A 20,747-nucleotide genomic window follows, 5' to 3' on the forward strand; every position below is an offset into this window, starting at 1 on the left:
TGTAAAATGAAAAGCTTTCAGTTACCTTGTTTATCCACATTTCCATGTGTCTTTCAAAACATGAATACTATGTATGATTCTTTTATAAGGGCCAAAATAACTAACAGTAAAGAACCACCTGGATCTTGTCCTACAACCCATTCATTCTCAACAGTAAGTGTACAGTGAAAAGGTTTAAAAACTCCTATCCTATGGGATGAGGTCCCAATTCTTTCTCCTGATGTACACCGCTGTTTATGATTTGGCTCCCCTTAACAGAGCCAGGTTTATCTCCCACTGCTCCCTCTCTGTCTATGGTCCAGTCAGACTAATCTACTTACAGTCTCTAAATATGCTGTGCTATTCTACATCTCTCTGACATTGCAAATGGTGTTTCTGCTTGACATTCCCTTCCCCACTGTGCTCTCCTGGCAAACTCATATTCATTCTACAAGCTCAAGTATCACTCACTCTGTAAAGCCTTTCCATATTTCCCTAGGAACTGCTAATGAACCCTCCTTTGGACCAACATGGTACCTTGTTCATATCTATAGAACAACACATCACATTCTTTGCAATTCTTTGTCTGTCTATATAGCTGTTTTCTCTACTAGGCTATGAACTCCTTGAGAGGCAACCAGGTTCAATGGAAAACCCACGATTTTCAAGCCTAACAGAACATTTACTTGATGCAACACCTTGAGTAAATTACCTAATCTTACTGAGCACCATTTCCTCATTCATAAAACACAAATAATATGTATTTCACATAGTTATTTCATGGATCAGATGAGATAAAAATGATAAAATGCTGAGCATACAGCAGCGGGCATTTAACAAGTCTTGATTCTCCTGGCCCAAAGTAGACACAAAATAGCATTTTTTTAAAATAACATAGAAGTCGTTTCTGATAATAAAAGTAAATGCACGTTCATGATAGAAAATTTGGAAAATATAAAAAAGAGAAAAAATCACCTGTAATCCCACCATTCAGAGATAACCGCTGTTAAAAATGTTTATCTTCTAATCTGTTTTCCCTGATAGTATTTTTTATTGTGGTTTTAACAAAACTGGAAGCACAGTTTTGTTCTATGGTGTACATATATGCATTTTATCAGGAAGTATTTTTGTAGACTAGTGAATTTCTTTCAAACGTTTAATGGCTCATAATATTCCTTTGTACCATACTGTAGTTTTAAAATGCATTACCAAAGGAAGGAAGGTCAGGGAGAGAGGGAGGGAGGAAAGCATGGAAGGAGAGAAAAGGAAAGCATTTTTATTTGTTTCTGGAGGGTAGAGGGAGGAGGGAGTGATAACACTTTATTGTTCATTAAAAATGAAGTAATACTTTTGCTTTATTCTAAAATGTTCAAAAGTAGAGATTATTTTTATGACCTATGTGCCTAGAAGTAAATAAACAACTAATTATGATGTTTAAGACTCTATCTATGACAAGGTACTCTTTTCATGCTGATTAGATTAATAAAAACTATATCAATCGGTGAAATTATTCATTACTACAAGAAATTTCCAATTTCAAAAACTCAAAGATATTCCAATTATTGCTGATGTGAAAAAATGAAGCTAAAATACAGACTGCCTAAAATAGTTCCAACTTACATTCTGCTGATAGGTTGTTCCAAAGGAATAAGCAGCATTTAATCTTGTCTCTGTGTCTGGACAAAGCTACAGCAAAAGAATACAACTGATAAATATCTCTCACAGATGTTTTCTTTGCTTATAGTCAAGGGTTCTCAACACTCAACATGGACATATACTTTATATAATACTCATTCAATGTATCAAGGAATGAAAAGTTAAGGGAGCATCTTTGTTATAAGTCATAACTTAAAGTAGTTTTAAGAAATTCCAATTTAAAACACATGAAAAAAATCAACTCTACCAAGCAACTGATGCTCTATCCAAGCAATAATCTAGTTTTTTTCTCATCTTTGCCTCAGTCAAATATAAGACACGTTAGGAATTCTCTAGCTAGAATCATACTCACCTGTAAAACACCTCCTTCTAAAGTTTGCCACTTGAGAAAATTTCCTCTTACATCATAAGAAGCAGCAACAAACTTCAGTTTTGTATACTGATTAAAGAAAAACAAGAATAAAATAATGTCACATACTCTGAAACTCTATAAATATATATATTACATACAACAGTCTATACAAACTTTCAGAGTTTAGACTTCCAGAGTATATATTCAGTAAAATAGCCTATAAAATTTTTTTCATTGTTGATTGATCTTTTCTTTTTCCAGAGATCAAATATTGAATTCAACTATCTTTACTTTGAAGCAACATTAATCTAAGTATCTCTATGATTAAACACACCAAAATAAATGGACTGGGTTTTCGCACAAAAACTATTATTTCAGAATTGAGAGGCAGCGCTGGTGACAGATAACTTCATTTGAAACCTGTTAAATGTGTGTGTTGTGTGTGTGTGTGTGTGTGAGTGTGTGTGTGTGTGTGTGTGTGTGTGTGTGTGTGTGTGTGTGTATGGGGGGTGAGTAGGGGAGGGAAAAATCTGTTCTTTCATTCTAGAAGGTCAAAAAGTTGAGGTAAGAATTTGGAGCTGTGAAGTGCTAAGGAAAGGCATAAGAATCCCAGTCAATCTTTGGAAGCCCTTTTTAAACATGTGGAGATACAGGACAGAGATGGCTTTGCATTTGGTGATGAAAACTGTCCTTCCCAATCCCACAAGTACTACTTGCTGCCATACGACATAATCCAGAGGTATCATATACTCAAGTAAGGCAGCTAAACTTTATATTTTTAGTTCCTCAGCAGCTAATATTCAGATTTAGTTTAGTAATTAAATTTTTAAAAGCCTATCAAGAATTATGACTAGTAATATTCTTGTTACCTTTTAAAATTGTAAATCAAAATGTAGTTATCCTTCAATAATATAGTGACTTGTACCTGGTTTTCCCCTTTAAAACTGAAATTTGTAGGAAGAGGTGTAGTACTGAGTACTTGAGGTGCTAATCCTAGCTGGTCTCCATAGAACAGCCATGGAAGATTCTGTCTCCTATAAACAATCACAATTGTTTTAATAATGGGGAACAATTCTTAATATGTATTTGTGCAAGTAATTGCACTGAATTTCGTCAAAATGATGGTTCATCAATTAGAATAGCCTTACCAAAATGAAACAGAATTAACAGTGCCCAGTCCAGCAGTATTTTCAAAGATAAACTGAAACAGTCGACATGCATCAAAAGTGGTAGAGTCATAAGAATTCATATTCATCACACACATATTTCCAAGAGCTTGGCAAGATGTCAGATTGGCATACACCTACAAGAGAGCAATGACAGAGAAATGTATGGACTTTAACATCCTAAGCAAAAGTTGACATAAAAATTATGCTCGGTTTTAACTTTACCTATTCTGCAAATTCTTTTTTTGGACATTCTTTTGCTTTTAATACCTTTCCTCTAATTTAAGTAGAAAAGAACTTTCTATATGGCAGATAAATAATTTGTACATTTTAACTGTAAATTTTAGGTGGAAATATAAAGACAAGCAATTAAAAGAAGAACTAACAGCATGACATTTAAAAAAACTATTATGCAGAATAATTTTTGAAAGAATAATAATTTGTTCCTATATTAGAGCTTATGCATATAAATCTAATCCATTTTAAGTAATTTGTTTATGAACAGCAAAATAAGATCATTTGTTGAGTTTGCCCCTTAAACTTCTTTTTCAGTTTTCCCTTTCAGGAAAAGACCACTCCATTTTTAGTTATTCAAATAAAAATCACTGCAGTAATATTCTGTCTCTCCCTTCTCGTATCCAGCTCATCATTAAATCCTATTGGCTCAATCTTCAAAGTATATCCAGAAGCTAAACATTTCTCACACTTCCATGGTACCACCCTTGTCCACGAGTCCACTTTCTCTCACCTGGATTACTCTAACACTCTCCTAAATGGTCCCCCCGCTTCTGTCTTTGCCCCAACAAAATGTGCTCTCCATATTAGAGTGATCTTTTCAAAACCTGAGGTCAACCATTGTCTTCCTTTGCACAAAATCCTCTATATCCCTTCCAGTAAACTCCAAGTCCTCAACATAGTCACTCCCTTCACCCGTGAACTCATCTCTCCACTTTCCCTGCTCACTCTGTTCTAGCCACTCAGGTCTCCTTCCTGTTTCTTTAGCATGAACACCAGAGAACTCCTGCTTCGGGACCTCTGCACTTGCTACAGTCTCTGCTTAGAATACTCTTCCCCTAGATATTTACAAGGCTCTCTTCTACTTCCTTCAGATCTTTACTCAAATATCACGCTCCCAGAGATGCCTGTCCTGACCACCCTCCATAAAATAGCACCACCTTCCACTCTCTATGCTCTTTACCCTGATTTATTTGTCTTTATAGCACTTAGCACCACCTAACATTTACTTACAATATAATTCTACGGGGGATTTTTCTCTGCCTTTTCCTCAAATAGATAACTTAAAGATTTGAGAACAGAGCTTGGCATACAGTAGGTCATCAATAAACATTTACTAAATGATAGTATGAATCAGTTTCCCCTAACATTCAATTTCTGCTGAATAAGTTTGGACACATTCAATTTACGAATAATGAAATGTGAAATGAATAACATTTTCTTTAGTATTCTCTTTCAGTCCACTTAGAAAGGGTTTATTTTTCTTATAGAAAATGACCAAGGAGATATATCTACTTAGAGAGGAAAGTTTTATTAAGTGGGGAAAAAAATGGTATCACAATTCTTTGAAATGGAATAAAATTATTTTCTAGAAATTCAAATATACCCAACAAGCAGCTGCTGATGACTGCAAATACTCTGCAAACCATTCTGAAGTGAAAGACATGCCCTGTAAACACAAAGATGAATTTTAGTTTTAAGTTCAAATAGAAATTCCTTAACCCTACGCTGTTTAGAAGACATTAATATGTATATTGCTGAGTCGGAAATAACTAACATTACTTTCTCAATATTATCAGAAAAATAGATTCTAACGGCAATATAAGAATTAATTCTAAGCAATGTCAGTAATTACAAATAGGACTGAATTACAAAATCACATCACTTAGGCAAAGGACATAAGGAAACAAAGTATGTCTATAATCAAAAAAAAACCAAGAGAACACTATTATGCCCATTTCACTAAAACAAAAATCAAAGTGCAAAAAAATAAAAGAAAAACTAGATTCTGACTTAGTATTGGTTAATATTTGCTGATTTAGGATTATTACACTGTATTAAATTGGCAAGTAATAAAAAAGAAATATCTGTGAATGATTTCTAAGCAACTGGAGACTGGGGATATACAGAGTAACTAATATGTAAAATCTCCAAAGTGGTGATTCTCAAACAATGATGGGTATCAGAATCAACTGTGGAATTTCCTAAAAACAGAAAATGCTTGGCTTCATTCTAAACCAAATGAAACAGAATGCCTAGGATGAGACCAAGGCATACATGTGCTCTAAAAGCTGCAGGTACAAGCCTCTAGTTAAGCACCACTGCTGTAAAGTTCATCTGCATATCTTGCTAAAAAATGAGACACCGAGAAGCACCATTCAGAATAAATTCTCTGAACATGGACAATGGAGATAAAACCAAATTATATGAATCGTGACACCACAACTGTCAAAGAAATCTAAAATAAAATTATGAGTCACTTCATTATTCATTATTTTCATCTCTTCAATAAGCAAAAATTCTCATTTTGTAAGAAAAAAACCTATGCATAGAAGGTTGACTAACACACACAAAAAGGCTGAGCAAAAATGGAAAGCAATAACAACAGTACTGGCAAATGCATGTAAAATGAAGCCACAGACAATGCCAGTGATAAAGTTGTATGATCCTTTGTAAAACAATATCCACGGAATTTTTAGAAACACTTAGGAAATTTGTCTTAAGGCAATAATCTCTCCAAAAGGAAAAACACATCTTTGTGCATAAAATGGTTGACAGCAATATTATTAATAACAGAAAACCTAAATAGTCAATAGACATACAATTACATGAATTTCAATGCATAAACTAGAGTATTACGTGACTATTTAAAATTATAATTACATTGGTTGAGCCTGGAACACAGTATAGAGAAACTAAGGTAGTGCCTAAAGACTGAAAGAGACATGTCAAAATAACACAGGGGCTATACCAAAGGAAGTCCAAATTTGAGGCAATTTGAGCTTTGAAAAGAAGAGTAACAGTGACAGATTATAACACACTCATGATACCTGGAGGTTGCAGTAAAGCTAAAAAAAAATAAAAGCACAGAGAGAAAAGAAAGCACTCTTTCTAGAAGACTGCTAACTAAAAATATAAAGGGAACAACAGAATTGTGAAATCATTTTTTTTTTTTTTTTTTTTGCAGTACGCAGGCCTCTCATTGTTGTGGCCTCTCCTGCTGCGGAGCACAGGCTCCAGACGCGCAGGCTCAGCGGCCGTGGCTCACAGGCCCAGCCGCTCTGCGGCATGTGGGACCTTCCTGGACCGGGGCACGAACCCGTGTCCCCTGCATCGGCAGGCGGACTCTCAACCACTGTGCCACCAGGGAAGCCCTGTGAAATCATTTTGAAATAACCAATTTAATAATTGATTCAGGTAAGGTTCATCAATGGCTGCTAAAACAGATATGTACATAGTCTCAAAGTAAAATCTCAGACTAACTTATTAGTCACAGTACCCTTCCAATGGAGAGAAGTGGCAGACAGCACCATGACCAGGCAGTCAATTTAGCATCACCACTAACTGGACATCCTGACCTTATGTGCTCCTTGTTGATGCAATGGGCTATTCCCAACACCTATATCATATTTTTGCAAAAAGACATTTCACTGAGTCTAATCATGAGAAAAATCCAGAGTGTGGGATGCTCTACAAGAAAGCTGGCCTTGACTCTCCAAGAGTCAATGCAAAAAAAAAAAACAAAAAAAAAGCCAAAACAAAAAACCCAAAAAGCAAAACAGAACAAGGATCTCTCTGTTCTAAATTAAAGGAGACTAAAAAGATTAACTCAGTGCGGGGTCTTTCACTGATCCTGGGTCCCCCTTGCCAAAAAAAGTGGGGAGGGATAAAAGACTTTATTGAAACAAATGGGGAAATTTGTTGGGTATGAACAGTATATCAGGTAATTCTATTATATTAATTTTAATCTTATTAGGTGTGATACCAGAAAAATGCCCTTGTTCTTAGGAGTTACATGATAAAGTATTTAGGAGTGAAATGTTATATAGCTACAAATTATTTTCAAGTGGCTCAGAAAAAAATATGGATGTGTATGTGTGCATATGCATACACTCACATACACAGAGAGAGATAAAGCAAATGTGGCAAAACATTAATAATTGGTTAAACTACTAAAAGATATATGCACAGTTATTATTTTTTTCAACTTTTCTGCAACTTAAAAATTTTTCAAAATTAAAGTTGGGAAAACAAACGAAGATGTAAGCTGTTTTTGGAAAAAGGGAATGGGAAGACACTGGTTCATATATTTGGAAAGTTTTTATTGATTGTCTGGTATATTACCTGAGGAGGACTGCATGTCTCTCTTATAAAATTATATAAAACTATAGGATACAGAAATAGTTATAGATATGTGTATGTATATACATAATGTGTGTATATATTTTCTAGCTATGTCTGCTAAAGAGGGCATACTAAGCATGGTAAGCTTGGTTTCTAAGTATTATCCTTAAGAGCTTCTTAGAGAAATAACTGTTTCCAGGGCTGAAGCAGGAAAAGTACAAGATGAGCCTGGAAATCTTATTGTGCCAGAAAGTAAGGAAATGCTCAAAGAATGATAGAGATATGTCAAAAAGACATAGGAACCAACTCAAAGGGGCTTCTAATAATGGCCAAATCTATGACAATTTGAGCACCAAAACAAACAATACATATACTGGATTATAAGAAATGAATAAAATAGGAACCCACAAATCCATACTGTCCTTACTGAACAAATAAATATATAAAGGTGAGGAAGGGAAAATTCCTTACAGTAGAATGTTAATAATGTGGAAGGAATGATAGAAACATTTGGCAACCATCATAGTAGTGGTTGATGAAGGCAAGTGACATCAGTGGAAACTAAAGCTACTTAGTTTAGAGAAGGTTTAGAGAAGAAGAAGTGTAACCTTGGAAATTCTCCTCAAAAATACTACCAAATACAGGGGCTTCCCTGGTGGTGCAGTGGTTGAGAGTCCGCCTGCCGATGCAGGGGACACGGGTTTGTGCCCTGGTCCGGGAAGATCCCACATGCCGCAGAGCAGCTGGGCCCGTGAGCCATGGCCGCTGAGCCTGAACGTCTGGAGCCTGTGCTCCACAATGGGACAGGCCACAACAGTGAGAGGCCCGCGTACCGCAAAAAAAAAAAAACTACCAAATACAAAGAAAATGGTAACTTAATAGCAGATGTGGTGAGTTTACAGCAGGGGGTGATGGTTAGGTTGACACCACCAGTGGTGGGACAGATGGACAACATGTGTCTCCTCATGTGACGCAATGGATTGAGAAGAGCACATCTTTTTTGTGGTTTCCTGCCAGGCATGTCCTGATTATGAAAAAAAACTGGATGGACCCAGGTTGAGGGTCACCCTCTGGATTGTAAGGCCTGTAGTCTTCAAAACTGTCGAGGTAGGGGACTTCCCTGGTGGCCTAGAGGTTAGGATTCTGGGTTTTCACTACTGTGGCCCAGGGTTCAATCCCTGGTCAGGGAACAAGATCCCGCAAGCCATGTGGCATGGTCAAAAAAAAAAAAAAATAGTAAAATGACAAAACTGTCGAGTTCATGAAAGGCAGGGAAAGACTGAGGACGTGTTCCAGACTGGAGGAGACTGAAGGGGACGTGACCTCTAAATGACTGGTAATCTGAGACCAAATATGAAAAAGAGACATTGTTGGAATTTTTGGCAAAATTATTTTTACTTATTTTGAAAAGGAAAAAATGAAAATTAAAGGCCTGCAAATTTGATAATGGTATATGTCACTATAATCAGAGACCGGAGAAGAATGCCCCAGAAAACATGAATCTTACTACAAACGAGCCAATATTTGGATGATCTTAAGCTCCCTATGTATGTGTCTATTTTAGTATTTGTTTTTCTGCAAATATTTGGTACTTGCCTGTAATCCCACAAGACTATACTGGAGGAGAGGAATTTTTGCTTTATTCATGAGGATTCCAGATTCCACCCTCATCACGGCTATCCTTACAGCCCCCCTAGTCACTCTCATTTATTCAGTGATGATTGTAGCAACCAGATCCTAGCCTATCCACACAAGCTCTACTCTGACTGACTCCTAGTTAGTCATCTAACTCCTCTTCTCTTGGACTGATGACCTCTTCAGTTCCGATTCATCCACTTCCCATTTTACATCCCAGATCTTGTTATCACCAGATTCTGTTGCAAAAGCTCTAACTATCTGCCATCACGCTCTCATCTATAAACAAGGAACTTGGTCGGATACAAATAATCCTCAAATCTCCAGTGACTACCATGTACAGGCTCTGTGAGGTAGGTATTATTACACCCAACCTACAGACAATAAAACTGACGTTTAGAAAAGTCCAAAGGTATAAAACTAATGACTGGTAAATCCAGGGTTCAAATCTAGAGTCTCTGGTGCTCTTAACTATATTATACTGCATTCTTTATAGGATCTATAAAAGACCTTTCCAGCTTAAACATTCTGAGATCCACTGAAAAAGAAATGAGCTGAGGTAGAGAAGAGAGCAACTGTACTTATAAATTATAATGCTGAGTTGTTGTCTAATGTTTCTTATTGACTGATAATTTCTATTTTAAAGGGATTTACACATAAATGTTTCTCATTTTAGCCCCAAATTAATTACCAAAGGAAGAAATGCAGAAATATCCTTAACAATAGAACAAAAAAAAAAACTGAAGCATACTCACAAGATCTCCATAACGTGCAGCTGAAATCATACGTGGAGGGAAATTCCCTGTGCTGCTGAAACATAATCCTCCTGTCTTCATTAATAAATAAGAAAAAAAAAAGTTTATGGAAGAATATAAGTAATTTAATTTAAAAGTATATACATTATCAATTTGATTAGACTTACTAAAATATTAGGTTCTGAACATACACAGGACCTGCTGGTGTTAATGAATGTTGGTTCACATTGGACACACCTGTCAATATAACAAAAATAATTTGTTAAATGTTAATAAATTACACTAGCCCTAATTTAATTGAGAACTTGTCTTCCTAACTGATTATATTAGAATAGATTCATTCAACTAAGCAATTACTTGTAATAAAGTAAACATATTAGAAGTATTAATGCTGATATACTACTCTTTGTATTACAAGGCAAGGTATAAATAAATAAAATTAACCAATAATAGGCGAATATTCTTTTGAAGCCGCAGGTAATATAAAATAAATAGTATTGAATAGCAAAGATGGTTAAGTCACTCAAATAACAAAAGAGCCCAACAAACTCATATAAATGAAACCAAATCCATTTTTATAAGTAGTTATTATCGAATATACTTTCCTTATTTTTCTGCCACAAAGCAAAAAGGTAACATACGCTGAAAAGAAACGAGTATCTATACCCTCATCAAACCTACAACAAACATTCTTAAAGTCTTTTCATCTTCTTTATTTATTTTAGGAAAATACTTTATATTTTTCATTAATGAATGATATAGAGGGAGGGAGGGAGGGCAGTGGACTAGTGGGGACACTGATAGGTTTCTATGGGTACTCATTACAAAACAGAACAGGTAGGAGGAGGAGCTGGGGCACAGCACAGAACTCAAACTAGGCTTAGAGAGGTATAAAAGGAGAGGAACGGGGGATCAACCCAGTGGTCTGTATTAGGATGCTACAACCTAGGTCAGCCTGAGAGAAAAGATGATCCAACACTAAGTATCCCCAGGAGAAACTGCTCAAGTATTTTCTATCTCCAATTTGGGAACTGAAGAGAAAACAGTATTTAGAGGGAGGTCAGCATGTAGGCAACTAAAAAAATTGAAGAACTGGAATAGGGATGATGTGTTTGAGTTAAAGAAACGGAGGGGTGTGTGTGTGGTGTGCAGGTATGCATGCATAAACGGGGAACAGGAAGTGAAAGAGAATAAGGCTATAAACCAGGATACCTGGGTTATGATAATTATCATCACATTTATTAACATATTTTTATGTAATATAATATATAAAGATAGTACCTAGTATATAATAAGTAGATTGCAAATAAAAGTTACTATTATATACTATGCATTATATTATAGATTATGTACAAACTACATGACAAACAAAAATCGGTACCTTTTACTGAGCACTTACTCTGTAGTATTTAGCTAAGAACTTTAGACATGTAAAGTATGTTTCTGAGCTGTGGTAACAGCCTATGAAGTGGGTGGTATGTCCCCATTCTGAAGACAAGGAGACAGACTTATCGAGTGAGGTCAAACAACAACAAGACACTGAAACAAGAATTAAACCCTATTCTGTCTCATTTTCTGGGCCTCAGCTTCCTTACCTGTTTATTTCTATCCTTCCTTGGGTTATTGTGAGGAGCAAGGAATCTGATAGGAAAGGCACAGATTCTACATAAATATAAGATATTAATGAAGTCAGCACCCAGCATACCGCTTACCTGTTTCCTAAAGCATTTGCTATTGTAAAAGAGTTTTCACTTTCCTCACAGAGTTTACAAGTTGCTTCAGACAACAACATTCCATTAACATCTCTTTCCACTAAACAATTTAGAAACAATAAGATGTTAACTCATAGTCAATATATAAGCTTCTATACACTTAGTAAAACCCAGTTGTAATTATTATTCTAGTAATTCTCAAAACAACTTGTTTGCATAAAGTCATGTCAAGCACCATCCATAATAAAGTATCAAAAAGTGAAGCCTTCCCCATTCCCACATAAAAAATACAGAAACCAATTTCCAAATCATCATCATCATCTTAAATTAATATATTTTCCTCAGAGAATTTCTTACCTCTTACCTGCATGTTCCTGTTACACTGGATTTGGGGAAACAAGTATTTTCATAGACTTCTGATAAGTTTCACAACTTAGAGGGCTTTTGGTGGTATCTATTACAATTGTAAATTCATATACCTTATAATACTACAGTTTCATTTTCAGATACCTAACCCACAGAAACACTTGAAGATGTGCATAAAAATATTCATTAAAACATTATTTGTGGGCTTCCCTGGTGGCGCAGTGGTTGAGAGTCCGCCTGCCGATACAGGGGACATGGGTTCGTGCCCCGGTCTGGTAAGATCCCACATGCCGCGGAGAGGCTAGGCCCGTGAGCCATGACCGCTGAGCCTGCGCGTCCGGAGTCTGTGCTCCGCAACGGGAGAGGCCACAACAGTGAGAGGCCCGCGTACCGCAAAAAAACCCCAAACATTATTTGTTAGAAAATAATCTAAATATTTTAAATAGCAAAATGCTATGAAATACCATGGAGTGGATTAAAAAGTATGTGGTAGATCTAACAGATCATACCATTAACTGAAAAAAGTATGCTGGAGAACAATGTTTTTGGTATGAAGTATTTACATAAAAAATACCACTTATATTTCCTGTGGTTACAATGTATACAATGTACATTAAAAACAGGAAAAAAAAAGTCTATAAGGACACATTCTAGAATCTACTTCTTACCTAAAATATGGCCAGTGGGACAGTGGCATTTTCCTTCTGCAGTTAAACCACCAGGGCAAGAAATACAGTTCCAGCCATCTTCAGTAACACCTTTCTAAATTAAAAGAAAAAAATTATTTTCCCTTTCTTAATTAATGTTCTCCTTAATTTATCATTAAGTCCAAAAAGCCACAACAGTGTATAATTTGCAGGAGCTATGCAAATAAATTACATAAATATGAGCCACATAAAGATTTCCTGGATAGACAATTTGTGCTTATATTCAAAAATCAAGCTATACGTTATTACTACAAGTACTGACTACTATATTATCATTACTATAAGTACTGACTACTATTAACTCCAGGCAATAGTTCTTTTTTCCTTATGATTTTCAATTTAAATGAGTCCTTACTCTCATAATTAAGTCATTCAGTTTTTGCATTTACAAAGAAAAAATGCAACGAAATTCCACACTATTTAATCAACAGATAGCCAATTAATAGTTTAGTCTTACCTGTTCTAAAATAGTTATTCTAATTTTTAAAAATTCAAATATAATAGCTTTTAACAATTAAGTTATGATTTAAAATGGATGAATTTTATCGTAAATAAATATACTTAAAGTTGTTTAAATTATGAGATCTTTCCTTTTATCCACTAATAGTAAAGGTTTTTGATAAAATATGACATCATCAAAAATTGGGCTTATAATATTATATGGTTTAGAAAAAAACCTGGGGTAAAAATACAGTAATTTTATTACAAATATGGATGTAACCAAAATTAATAGAAAACAATGGTAACAACAAAACAATGCCACAAATTATTTTAGGTTTTGGTTGAAAAGACTGGATATATCAAGAAATGCTCCTATATTTGTTAGTACATTTATACATGTAGGACTATTTAAAAATTATGATAGCTTAGTAATGTCACTGAAAAATAAATCTGCTTTGGCACCATTTCATATTAGCAGCTTTTTATCACTGTAATTCAGCTAGGGTCAATATTTCCAAAAATATAAAGTTTCAAAATGATCATCAAACCTGTAAGTACTAGTCATAAACAAGGACTGGTTTATATATTAAATATTAAATTCCCAGACTCAATTTTTTTAATACAATAATGAGAAGAAACATTACTATAAAGGCAGAACTGGCACACTGACTCCTAATTACCCAAAATGATTCAAAGATATATTTCTGTTAATTAAGAATCATCATATATAGTAACTATTAATTTACTAATTTTCCAAAAATTATGATATAATGAAATGATTAACAAAACAGATATTAACCTATTTACTGATGAAACTGGCATTTCATGAACTTATCACTCAGATATCATTACGAACATGAATCATTATATAAAACTGTTGACGCTAAATCTAAGACACAACTCACTCTGTACCAAATGATACAAAAATGAAAAACTGCTCTATATATGTATCATTCACTCATCTATTGATATTTGCTTTTATAACGCAGTTTCTCTATGAAATAAAAATAAAAATAAAGACACTCAAATTTTCACAGCTTTGTGTTTTTTCAGATTTCAAAAAGTAAAGCAATATCTTTGTTTTTTCCAAGTTTGCAAAATTTCACTGATCTCCCAAAATTTACTCTAGTAAAAACAAAGTTGGCTTAATAATTTTAAAATCTGTGGGAAAATATTAGAGTACAGCATTAAATTGTAGTTTAAAAAACAAAGGTATTTAATTTACTATTTTTTACAGTAAGATTATTTTTTAAAATAAATACTCCATACCATGTTTTCTGGGCACTTTTTACAAATAATATCAGGTCCTCCATTATTAGAGATCATCTGAAATCCTGGTAGACACACACATACAGTTCCTAAAAAGAAAAGAGCCAGTTTTGACCTTGATAAATAAAACTCCAAGATAGGAAAATTTTAATAACTCTTAAGATCTTGAGAAGTAGTAGTTAAGAGCAAGACAGCAGAGGAACTTCCCGGTGGAGCAGTGGTTAAGACTCTGTGCTCCCAATACAGGGGGCTGGGGTTTGATCCCTGGTCAGGAAACTAGATCCCACATGCATGCCACAACTAAGAGTTTGCATGCCACAACTAAGGAGCCCACGAGCCGCAACTAAGGAGCCCTCCTGCCACAACTAAGACCCAGGGCAACCAAATGAATAAATATTAAAAAAAAAAAGCAATACAGTGGAGCCAGTACTGCCTAGGTTCTAATCTTGATTCTGCTACTTAGTTGTGTGACCCTGAGCAAGGCTCTGTGCTTTGGCTTCCAATTTGGTAAAATGGGAACAACAAATAGTACCTACCTCACGGGGTTAATATAAGTTAGTTATTATCTGTAAAGGTCTTAGAATCCATCTGGCACACAGTAGGTATTGTGTTTGCTACCATTTTAAGTGCAAGCATAAATAAACTATTAAGTTATAACTATTAAACTAATAACCAAACTACTGATTAACTGCTATGGGAGATTTTGCATTTCTATTTCATCCAACCATACACATATATTCAATGAATTCAAATTTACTTTGTCAAAACAAAACCTTATTAGGAAAGTTATCTCGATTCGAATAAATCACTGTTTTCCTCTGTTTGGAAAGATAGTAAACTTTATAAGATAATCACTACTCAATTTGCTGAATAGGTAAGGACAGCATTCTCTAAGAAGGCATTAAGTGGATACAGCACCCATAGGAATCCATGTAGTAGAATGTTTATGATATCAGGGTTCATAACTATGAACCTTACACTTTAGAGTCTGGGAAATGCTTTCTCATTCATATTTCCTCACCTGAGAATCCTGACCTGTCCTACACAGTGACTTAAATAAAGATACATCAAATTTAAAGATGGCAGAAAGTTAATACCTGGGTGCCCAAACCGAGATTAAAAACATTCTAAACTTTATAATATGGGAAAAGTCTTATTCTGAGCAGTTTCAGTGAGGACAACTAGGACCAAATGATGAACGTCTCAAGAAAAAAAAAGTTAAGTTTAATCTAAAGAGACTTTAAGGGCAATCAGTAATATTCAACAATGAAAGGGCTAAATCCTAAGGAAATCTATAATATTACGGACAGACTGCATAGTGGAAACACATAGGTCAAGACTGAGGGCAAAGAGACAGGAGTTCTTCCTGTCCCCAATTTAGAAGACAAAGAAGACATTACGACCTCATCTGGGCTTCCATTTCTGTATCTGTAAAACGAGAAGACTGGACCTGATTACGGTTAAGGTCCCTTCCAGCTCTAAATTCTGGGATTTGAAAAGATCAAAAACTATCAAAGTTTACAAGCGCTAATTTGCATTCCCTCCCTGACCTGTTCTGTCACCTGCTCCTCTGCACCTCAGATTACTTCTCTATTTTTCTTCCTTCGGTAGTCAGCTTTCCAGGTGCCTCCCTAAAGACCCCCCGGATGAGGAGTGAGGGACTGGAGCCGAGAAATTAATTTCGACAGCCTATGAGGTAGCGGACTCAGGGTTTCCCCAACCTCACTCGTTGTGTGCAAACTTCAATCCTCCAAGAAACCCTCCTCTCAGGCGTTGGCAGTTAACCCTTCTGAAACATTCTTCCGCAGACGAAAAGATATTTTAGTGACGAGGGGTCTGGGGACAGCATCAAGGCGGAGGTGTTACTTTGGCTAGGGCCCATCCCGGACCGTCTCACCTCGAGCATCCTGCCTCTGATTGGCTCCACACGCGACACAGGAGAGCGCGGAGATATCGAAGTACTGGTTGTGGCCGCATGTCTCCGGCTGCCGGAAAGGGAAGAAGAAGGTCTGAGCCTGTGAGACGCGAAGAAGGACCAACAAGAGGAACAGAGTCACACCCGCAGCGTTTAAGGTGGACCAAGCCGCCATTGCCACCACAGCCCCGCGTCCGCCCGTCACCAAGATGCACTCACTCGCGGCCGCGCAGTCTCCGGCGCCCCATCAGCCTCCGCGACAACTCTGCAGAGCTGATTGGACAACTGTGGTCCGGAAGTGTCTGCCTGCGCTGTCTGGTTGCTAGGTTACCAAAGCCGCGGGAAGCTGGCTGGTCTGGGAAAGGATGAGTTAGAGACAAGCTAACCCTGGAGCCTGGCAAGTGGGACCGGCTATTTACAACGTTTGCTTCAAACTCTGCTACTCGACCCATTAGCGGGACGTGAAATCAATTTAGGAGGTCGCAAAATAGATAACCACAGAAAAGAAAATATCTGATTTTTATCACACAAATTAAGTATTGCTTCATTAAACTGTTAAATCATATTTACATCAAAATTTACACAGACTAGGTCATTTTCGTGTTAAAGGCGACATTCCAACAATGTATTTGTCAAAATACATTGGTCAAAAAGTAGGAAAAACACTGATTTGAAATAAGCAATGTTGGAAGATTGACTCAAGCACTAAAAACAGATCTTTCCTGACAGACCTTTCTTTGTGTTTCTATGTTCTGTGTTTTAAGCATAGACATCATGTTTACAAAATGAGATCTTTAGTCCAGTTGTGAATAAAAAAGGGACTTATTTTTTTTAAATCAAATATACACATACACGATTGTTGTCTTTCAAAATGGGCACTCTTGGAAGCTGTTAACCCCAAAACATTTTAGAATTACCTTCAAAGCCAGTTTCTGGGTCATAAAAGAAAAATTTATTTCTTAATATTTAAATCTCACTTCTGCTTTTGTTGTATTCTATTTGTTTTGTTGTATTTTGTTCTCCCCCCCAATAAAATCTGGCATATTTTGAAGGCACCTTATTCATCAGTGATATGTTAAAATGACTTTTGGCTTTCCAAAAAACCCACAAACTTCAAAATAAAAATGATGATTTATCACTATTAAGGAAAATACACACACACGTATAATGTTCTCAGTACGTGTGGGAAAATGCATCTAAGGAAGTTAGATAACTTTAACTATTAGCCACCATTAGGCCTATTATTTGTCATGTGACCTTCCCCAAAAGACCAGCATTCACTCTGTCGCTAATACCTATGACACAGAAGGTGTATGTTATGAAAAATGTTCCTTAAAGAGGCATTATAAAAAATGTTTTTTGAGTAATTACCATATTGTTGGAGTGTCTAATTTGAAGTAGAAATCACTTATCTGAATATAATTTTTGAAAAACATATGACTCCATAAATGTTAATCGGGGCTCAGAAAGAGTATGGTCAGAATAGTTGAGATTAATCTTCAAAAGCTTCCTGTGGGTGAATTTTAACTCTAGTCCTCCTTAATGCTCTGTGGGAGTGGTCAGGGCAGTAAAATTTACTCACTGTCTACTATATAATTGAAGCAATAAAAGAGCAGATTCTTTGTATTCCACACTGTGCACTATGCTAGGCACTTGACAGCATTAACCTTAGCTCTTCATAATAACCCTTTGTAGGAACGCTATCCCCTTTTTAGGCTACTTTTACAATTAAAGAAACTGAGGATCAAAAAATTTACATTTTAGGAAGTGGTGAAACTAGACTCTGTCTCCATCTGGCCAACTCCAAAATTGTTATCTTTTCATACTCGTTATGTTGAACGAGTTGCTTTACTCAGTTGCTATCTTCTCAATCTATTTAGTGGCTTCTTTGCAGAATAGATAGAGAAAAAAGGCATATTCTATATGTAGGACAAACCTATTGTCTTTAGTTAACAAGATGATACTGCCATTTTATACCACAGACAGTGGAACTATGTGGTTGTCTAAGACTTTTGGGCACTGCACCTAAAAAAACTTCTCCAAAGAGCTAACTAGTTTATCTGTAGCACAAGGATTCAAAATAGATGTAGTTAAGTTGGAAATAACTGTAGATACTCTCGGTTCATCTTTATAAACTGCCTAGAAGGATAACAGAAAGACTGTTAGCTACAACTGTTAAGCATAAATTGGGACTGTATCATTAGGAATATTTTCATTGCAAGTAATAGAAGATCAGGTAGTTTAAACCAGTTCACAGTGGCTTAAACAAAAACAAACATAGGAATTCTGGAGGTAGGGGCTTCTGGTGTTCATTCAATGATATCAGATAGTCATCTCTGCAGTTTTCTTGGCTTTTCCCTCCTACCTGCAATGTGATTGCCTTACACCAGATATCAACATTCAGATTTAAGACAGGAAGAAGGAAAGTTACGGAACCAGAGATGTTTCCTCTGTTTCTTTAGTCAGAAAAGCAAATGTTTTCTGTATGCCAGATATTGTGCTAAACTTAAACGTCTTACATGTATCATTTCAATCTTTTTATGAATAGGTAGTAATCGCCACTTATCAGGCTTAAAGACATGCCCAGTATCACCCAGCAAAGAAGTGAAAGAGTTATACATAGAAGTGGATGAGAAGAAGAACATGTTTTAGTGTCAGCTTAAGAAGAACTTTACCCCCCAAAAGTGAAACGATGGGTTCAAACACTATCGCAAATGCTTATTGAACACCTAGAATGAGATAGGCACTGCAACATGCCTTACCAAAATTATCATCCACTCAACACCCTTAAGAAACCTATACTGCTATTATCATCTCTTTTTTTATAGATGACAAATGGAGACAGAAGATTTTTAAAACTTACCAAAATTCAAGGCTTGCAATTTACAGAAGCAACTTTAAATTATGGCAGTTTAACTCTTGGGGCTGCTTAACCACAATGCTGTGTGTCCTAACAATATAAATGCTACAAAAGGTCAAGGAGGCTGAGGATGGAGAAAAAGTCTTTGGATTTGGAAATTAGGGGATCATTAGTGATCTTTTAGAGCGCAGTTTTATTACAGTGATAGGGGTAGAAGCAAATCATAGAACAGTACTGAGAAAGAGCAACCACCAGATGTAGACTATTTTGGCATTGAAAGGAAGGCAAAAGAAGGGACTGAGCTAAAAGAATTTTAATTTTTTCTTTAGGATAAGGAGAATAGGTCTATAAGTGGAGAGTAAAGGAAAGGAGTAGTAGAAGAGAGATTTAAAATAAAGAGAGGAATAATTGACTCTCTCTTGAGCTCCTGGGAAGGGGTCAAGGACTTAAAGTAAGAGTGGGAGGAGGACCATCTAAGGGGAAGAAAGTCATTCTGGGATTAGAAGGAAAAAAGAAAGATGAGTGAAGCCATCAATAAATCTTGGGCTAGGGATCAGAGAAATTGAACAAGATCAGTTTTCTAAGTAAAGAACATAGGTAAAAGTAAGAAATATTTTGAAAAGGTAGAGTGGATAATTGGAAGGGAAATCATTTAGAGTTGAAAATTGGCAGCAAGTCTAGACCTTACCTGCAAAAAGGCTAGATCACGTTGGAGTGGGAGCATCTAGAGGATAGGCTAGGAAAGTCCTAGGGTCAAAGTGAACAGTTTATGGAGAGGACAAGTATAGTTTGGTTATGTTGAACAAGTTGCTTACTCAGGTAGAGAGGTATAACAGAAATGGATGTGGAGGTCTAGGGCTTGATGAAGAGTTTGGAGCTGGAAATGGGAATCATCTTGAGTGTTCCAAAGACTATTGTGTTTTTGAATCCCTAAACTGAGTTACGAGAGGCATAATTGCCAGGAAAGAGAGCCCTATGGGAAGTCAGAGGGCATCTCATCTTTGGTGGGGAGTTCAATCATTTTTCAAACATTTACTGAGCACTTCTATGAGTAGACACTTGTTAGGGACAAGAGCTATCCCTGGCACTTTCCCTCAGGGGCTTCATAGAAAGAAATACATAGAAACGAATCATTAAAATATTTTGAGATAACTGCTCTAATTGAGACTGTGCAACTTGAAGATGGGATTACCCCTGCCTTGGTGGGTAAGAGGGAGATCAGTGAAGAAGTCGCAGAGTAAGAGACACTGTAGGACAGGACAGGTAGCGGGACCAGCAGAACAGACCCAGAGGCATGAGTGAGGAGGCACACCAGTGAATGACACATATCTCAGTATCCCTGAGATGTGGGGTGTGTATGGTCAGTGGCAGGAGATAGATGAGGCTGGAAAAGTAGGAAGAAATACAAATGAATGTTCTTGAATGCCTGTTATTTGCCTACCATTGTTGATCAGATTTGCATTTTAGAAAATATTCTAGAAAAGAGGTATATGGAAACCTCTAGAGGTAGAGACCACTTGGGAAGCTAAAGCAGAAATCTAGGGTCTAAATAGGGCAGGGGAAGAAGGGAGAGGC

General features: G+C 36.2%; 1 protein-coding gene across 1 annotated transcript in view; it reads right to left on the reverse strand.

Moving 5' to 3' along the window:
• The window catches only part of TMEM67 (transmembrane protein 67), a gene marked incomplete at its 5' end in the record, with an annotated part of 41,537 nt that extends 24,773 nt beyond the window's left edge, over positions 1 to 16,764 (reverse strand). The window contains 12 exons of the mRNA XM_082674655.1: positions 1,600 to 1,665; positions 1,988 to 2,074; positions 2,913 to 3,021; positions 3,136 to 3,290; positions 4,775 to 4,837; positions 9,903 to 9,977; positions 10,070 to 10,139; positions 11,615 to 11,714; positions 12,649 to 12,742; positions 14,398 to 14,486; positions 16,295 to 16,546; positions 16,644 to 16,764. Coding sequence (XP_082530781.1) covers positions 1,600 to 1,665; positions 1,988 to 2,074; positions 2,913 to 3,021; positions 3,136 to 3,290; positions 4,775 to 4,837; positions 9,903 to 9,977; positions 10,070 to 10,139; positions 11,615 to 11,714; positions 12,649 to 12,742; positions 14,398 to 14,486; positions 16,295 to 16,546; positions 16,644 to 16,764 — 1,281 coding nt within the window. The remainder of the gene's footprint in view (positions 1 to 1,599; positions 1,666 to 1,987; positions 2,075 to 2,912; positions 3,022 to 3,135; positions 3,291 to 4,774; positions 4,838 to 9,902; positions 9,978 to 10,069; positions 10,140 to 11,614; positions 11,715 to 12,648; positions 12,743 to 14,397; positions 14,487 to 16,294; positions 16,547 to 16,643) is intronic.
• Positions 16,765 to 20,747: the final 3,983 nt, after the last annotated feature.

The sequence above is a fragment of the Grampus griseus genome, assembly GCF_964374135.1.
Source record: "Grampus griseus genome assembly, chromosome: 17".
Classification (NCBI taxonomy): domain Eukaryota; kingdom Metazoa; phylum Chordata; class Mammalia; order Artiodactyla; family Delphinidae; genus Grampus; species Grampus griseus.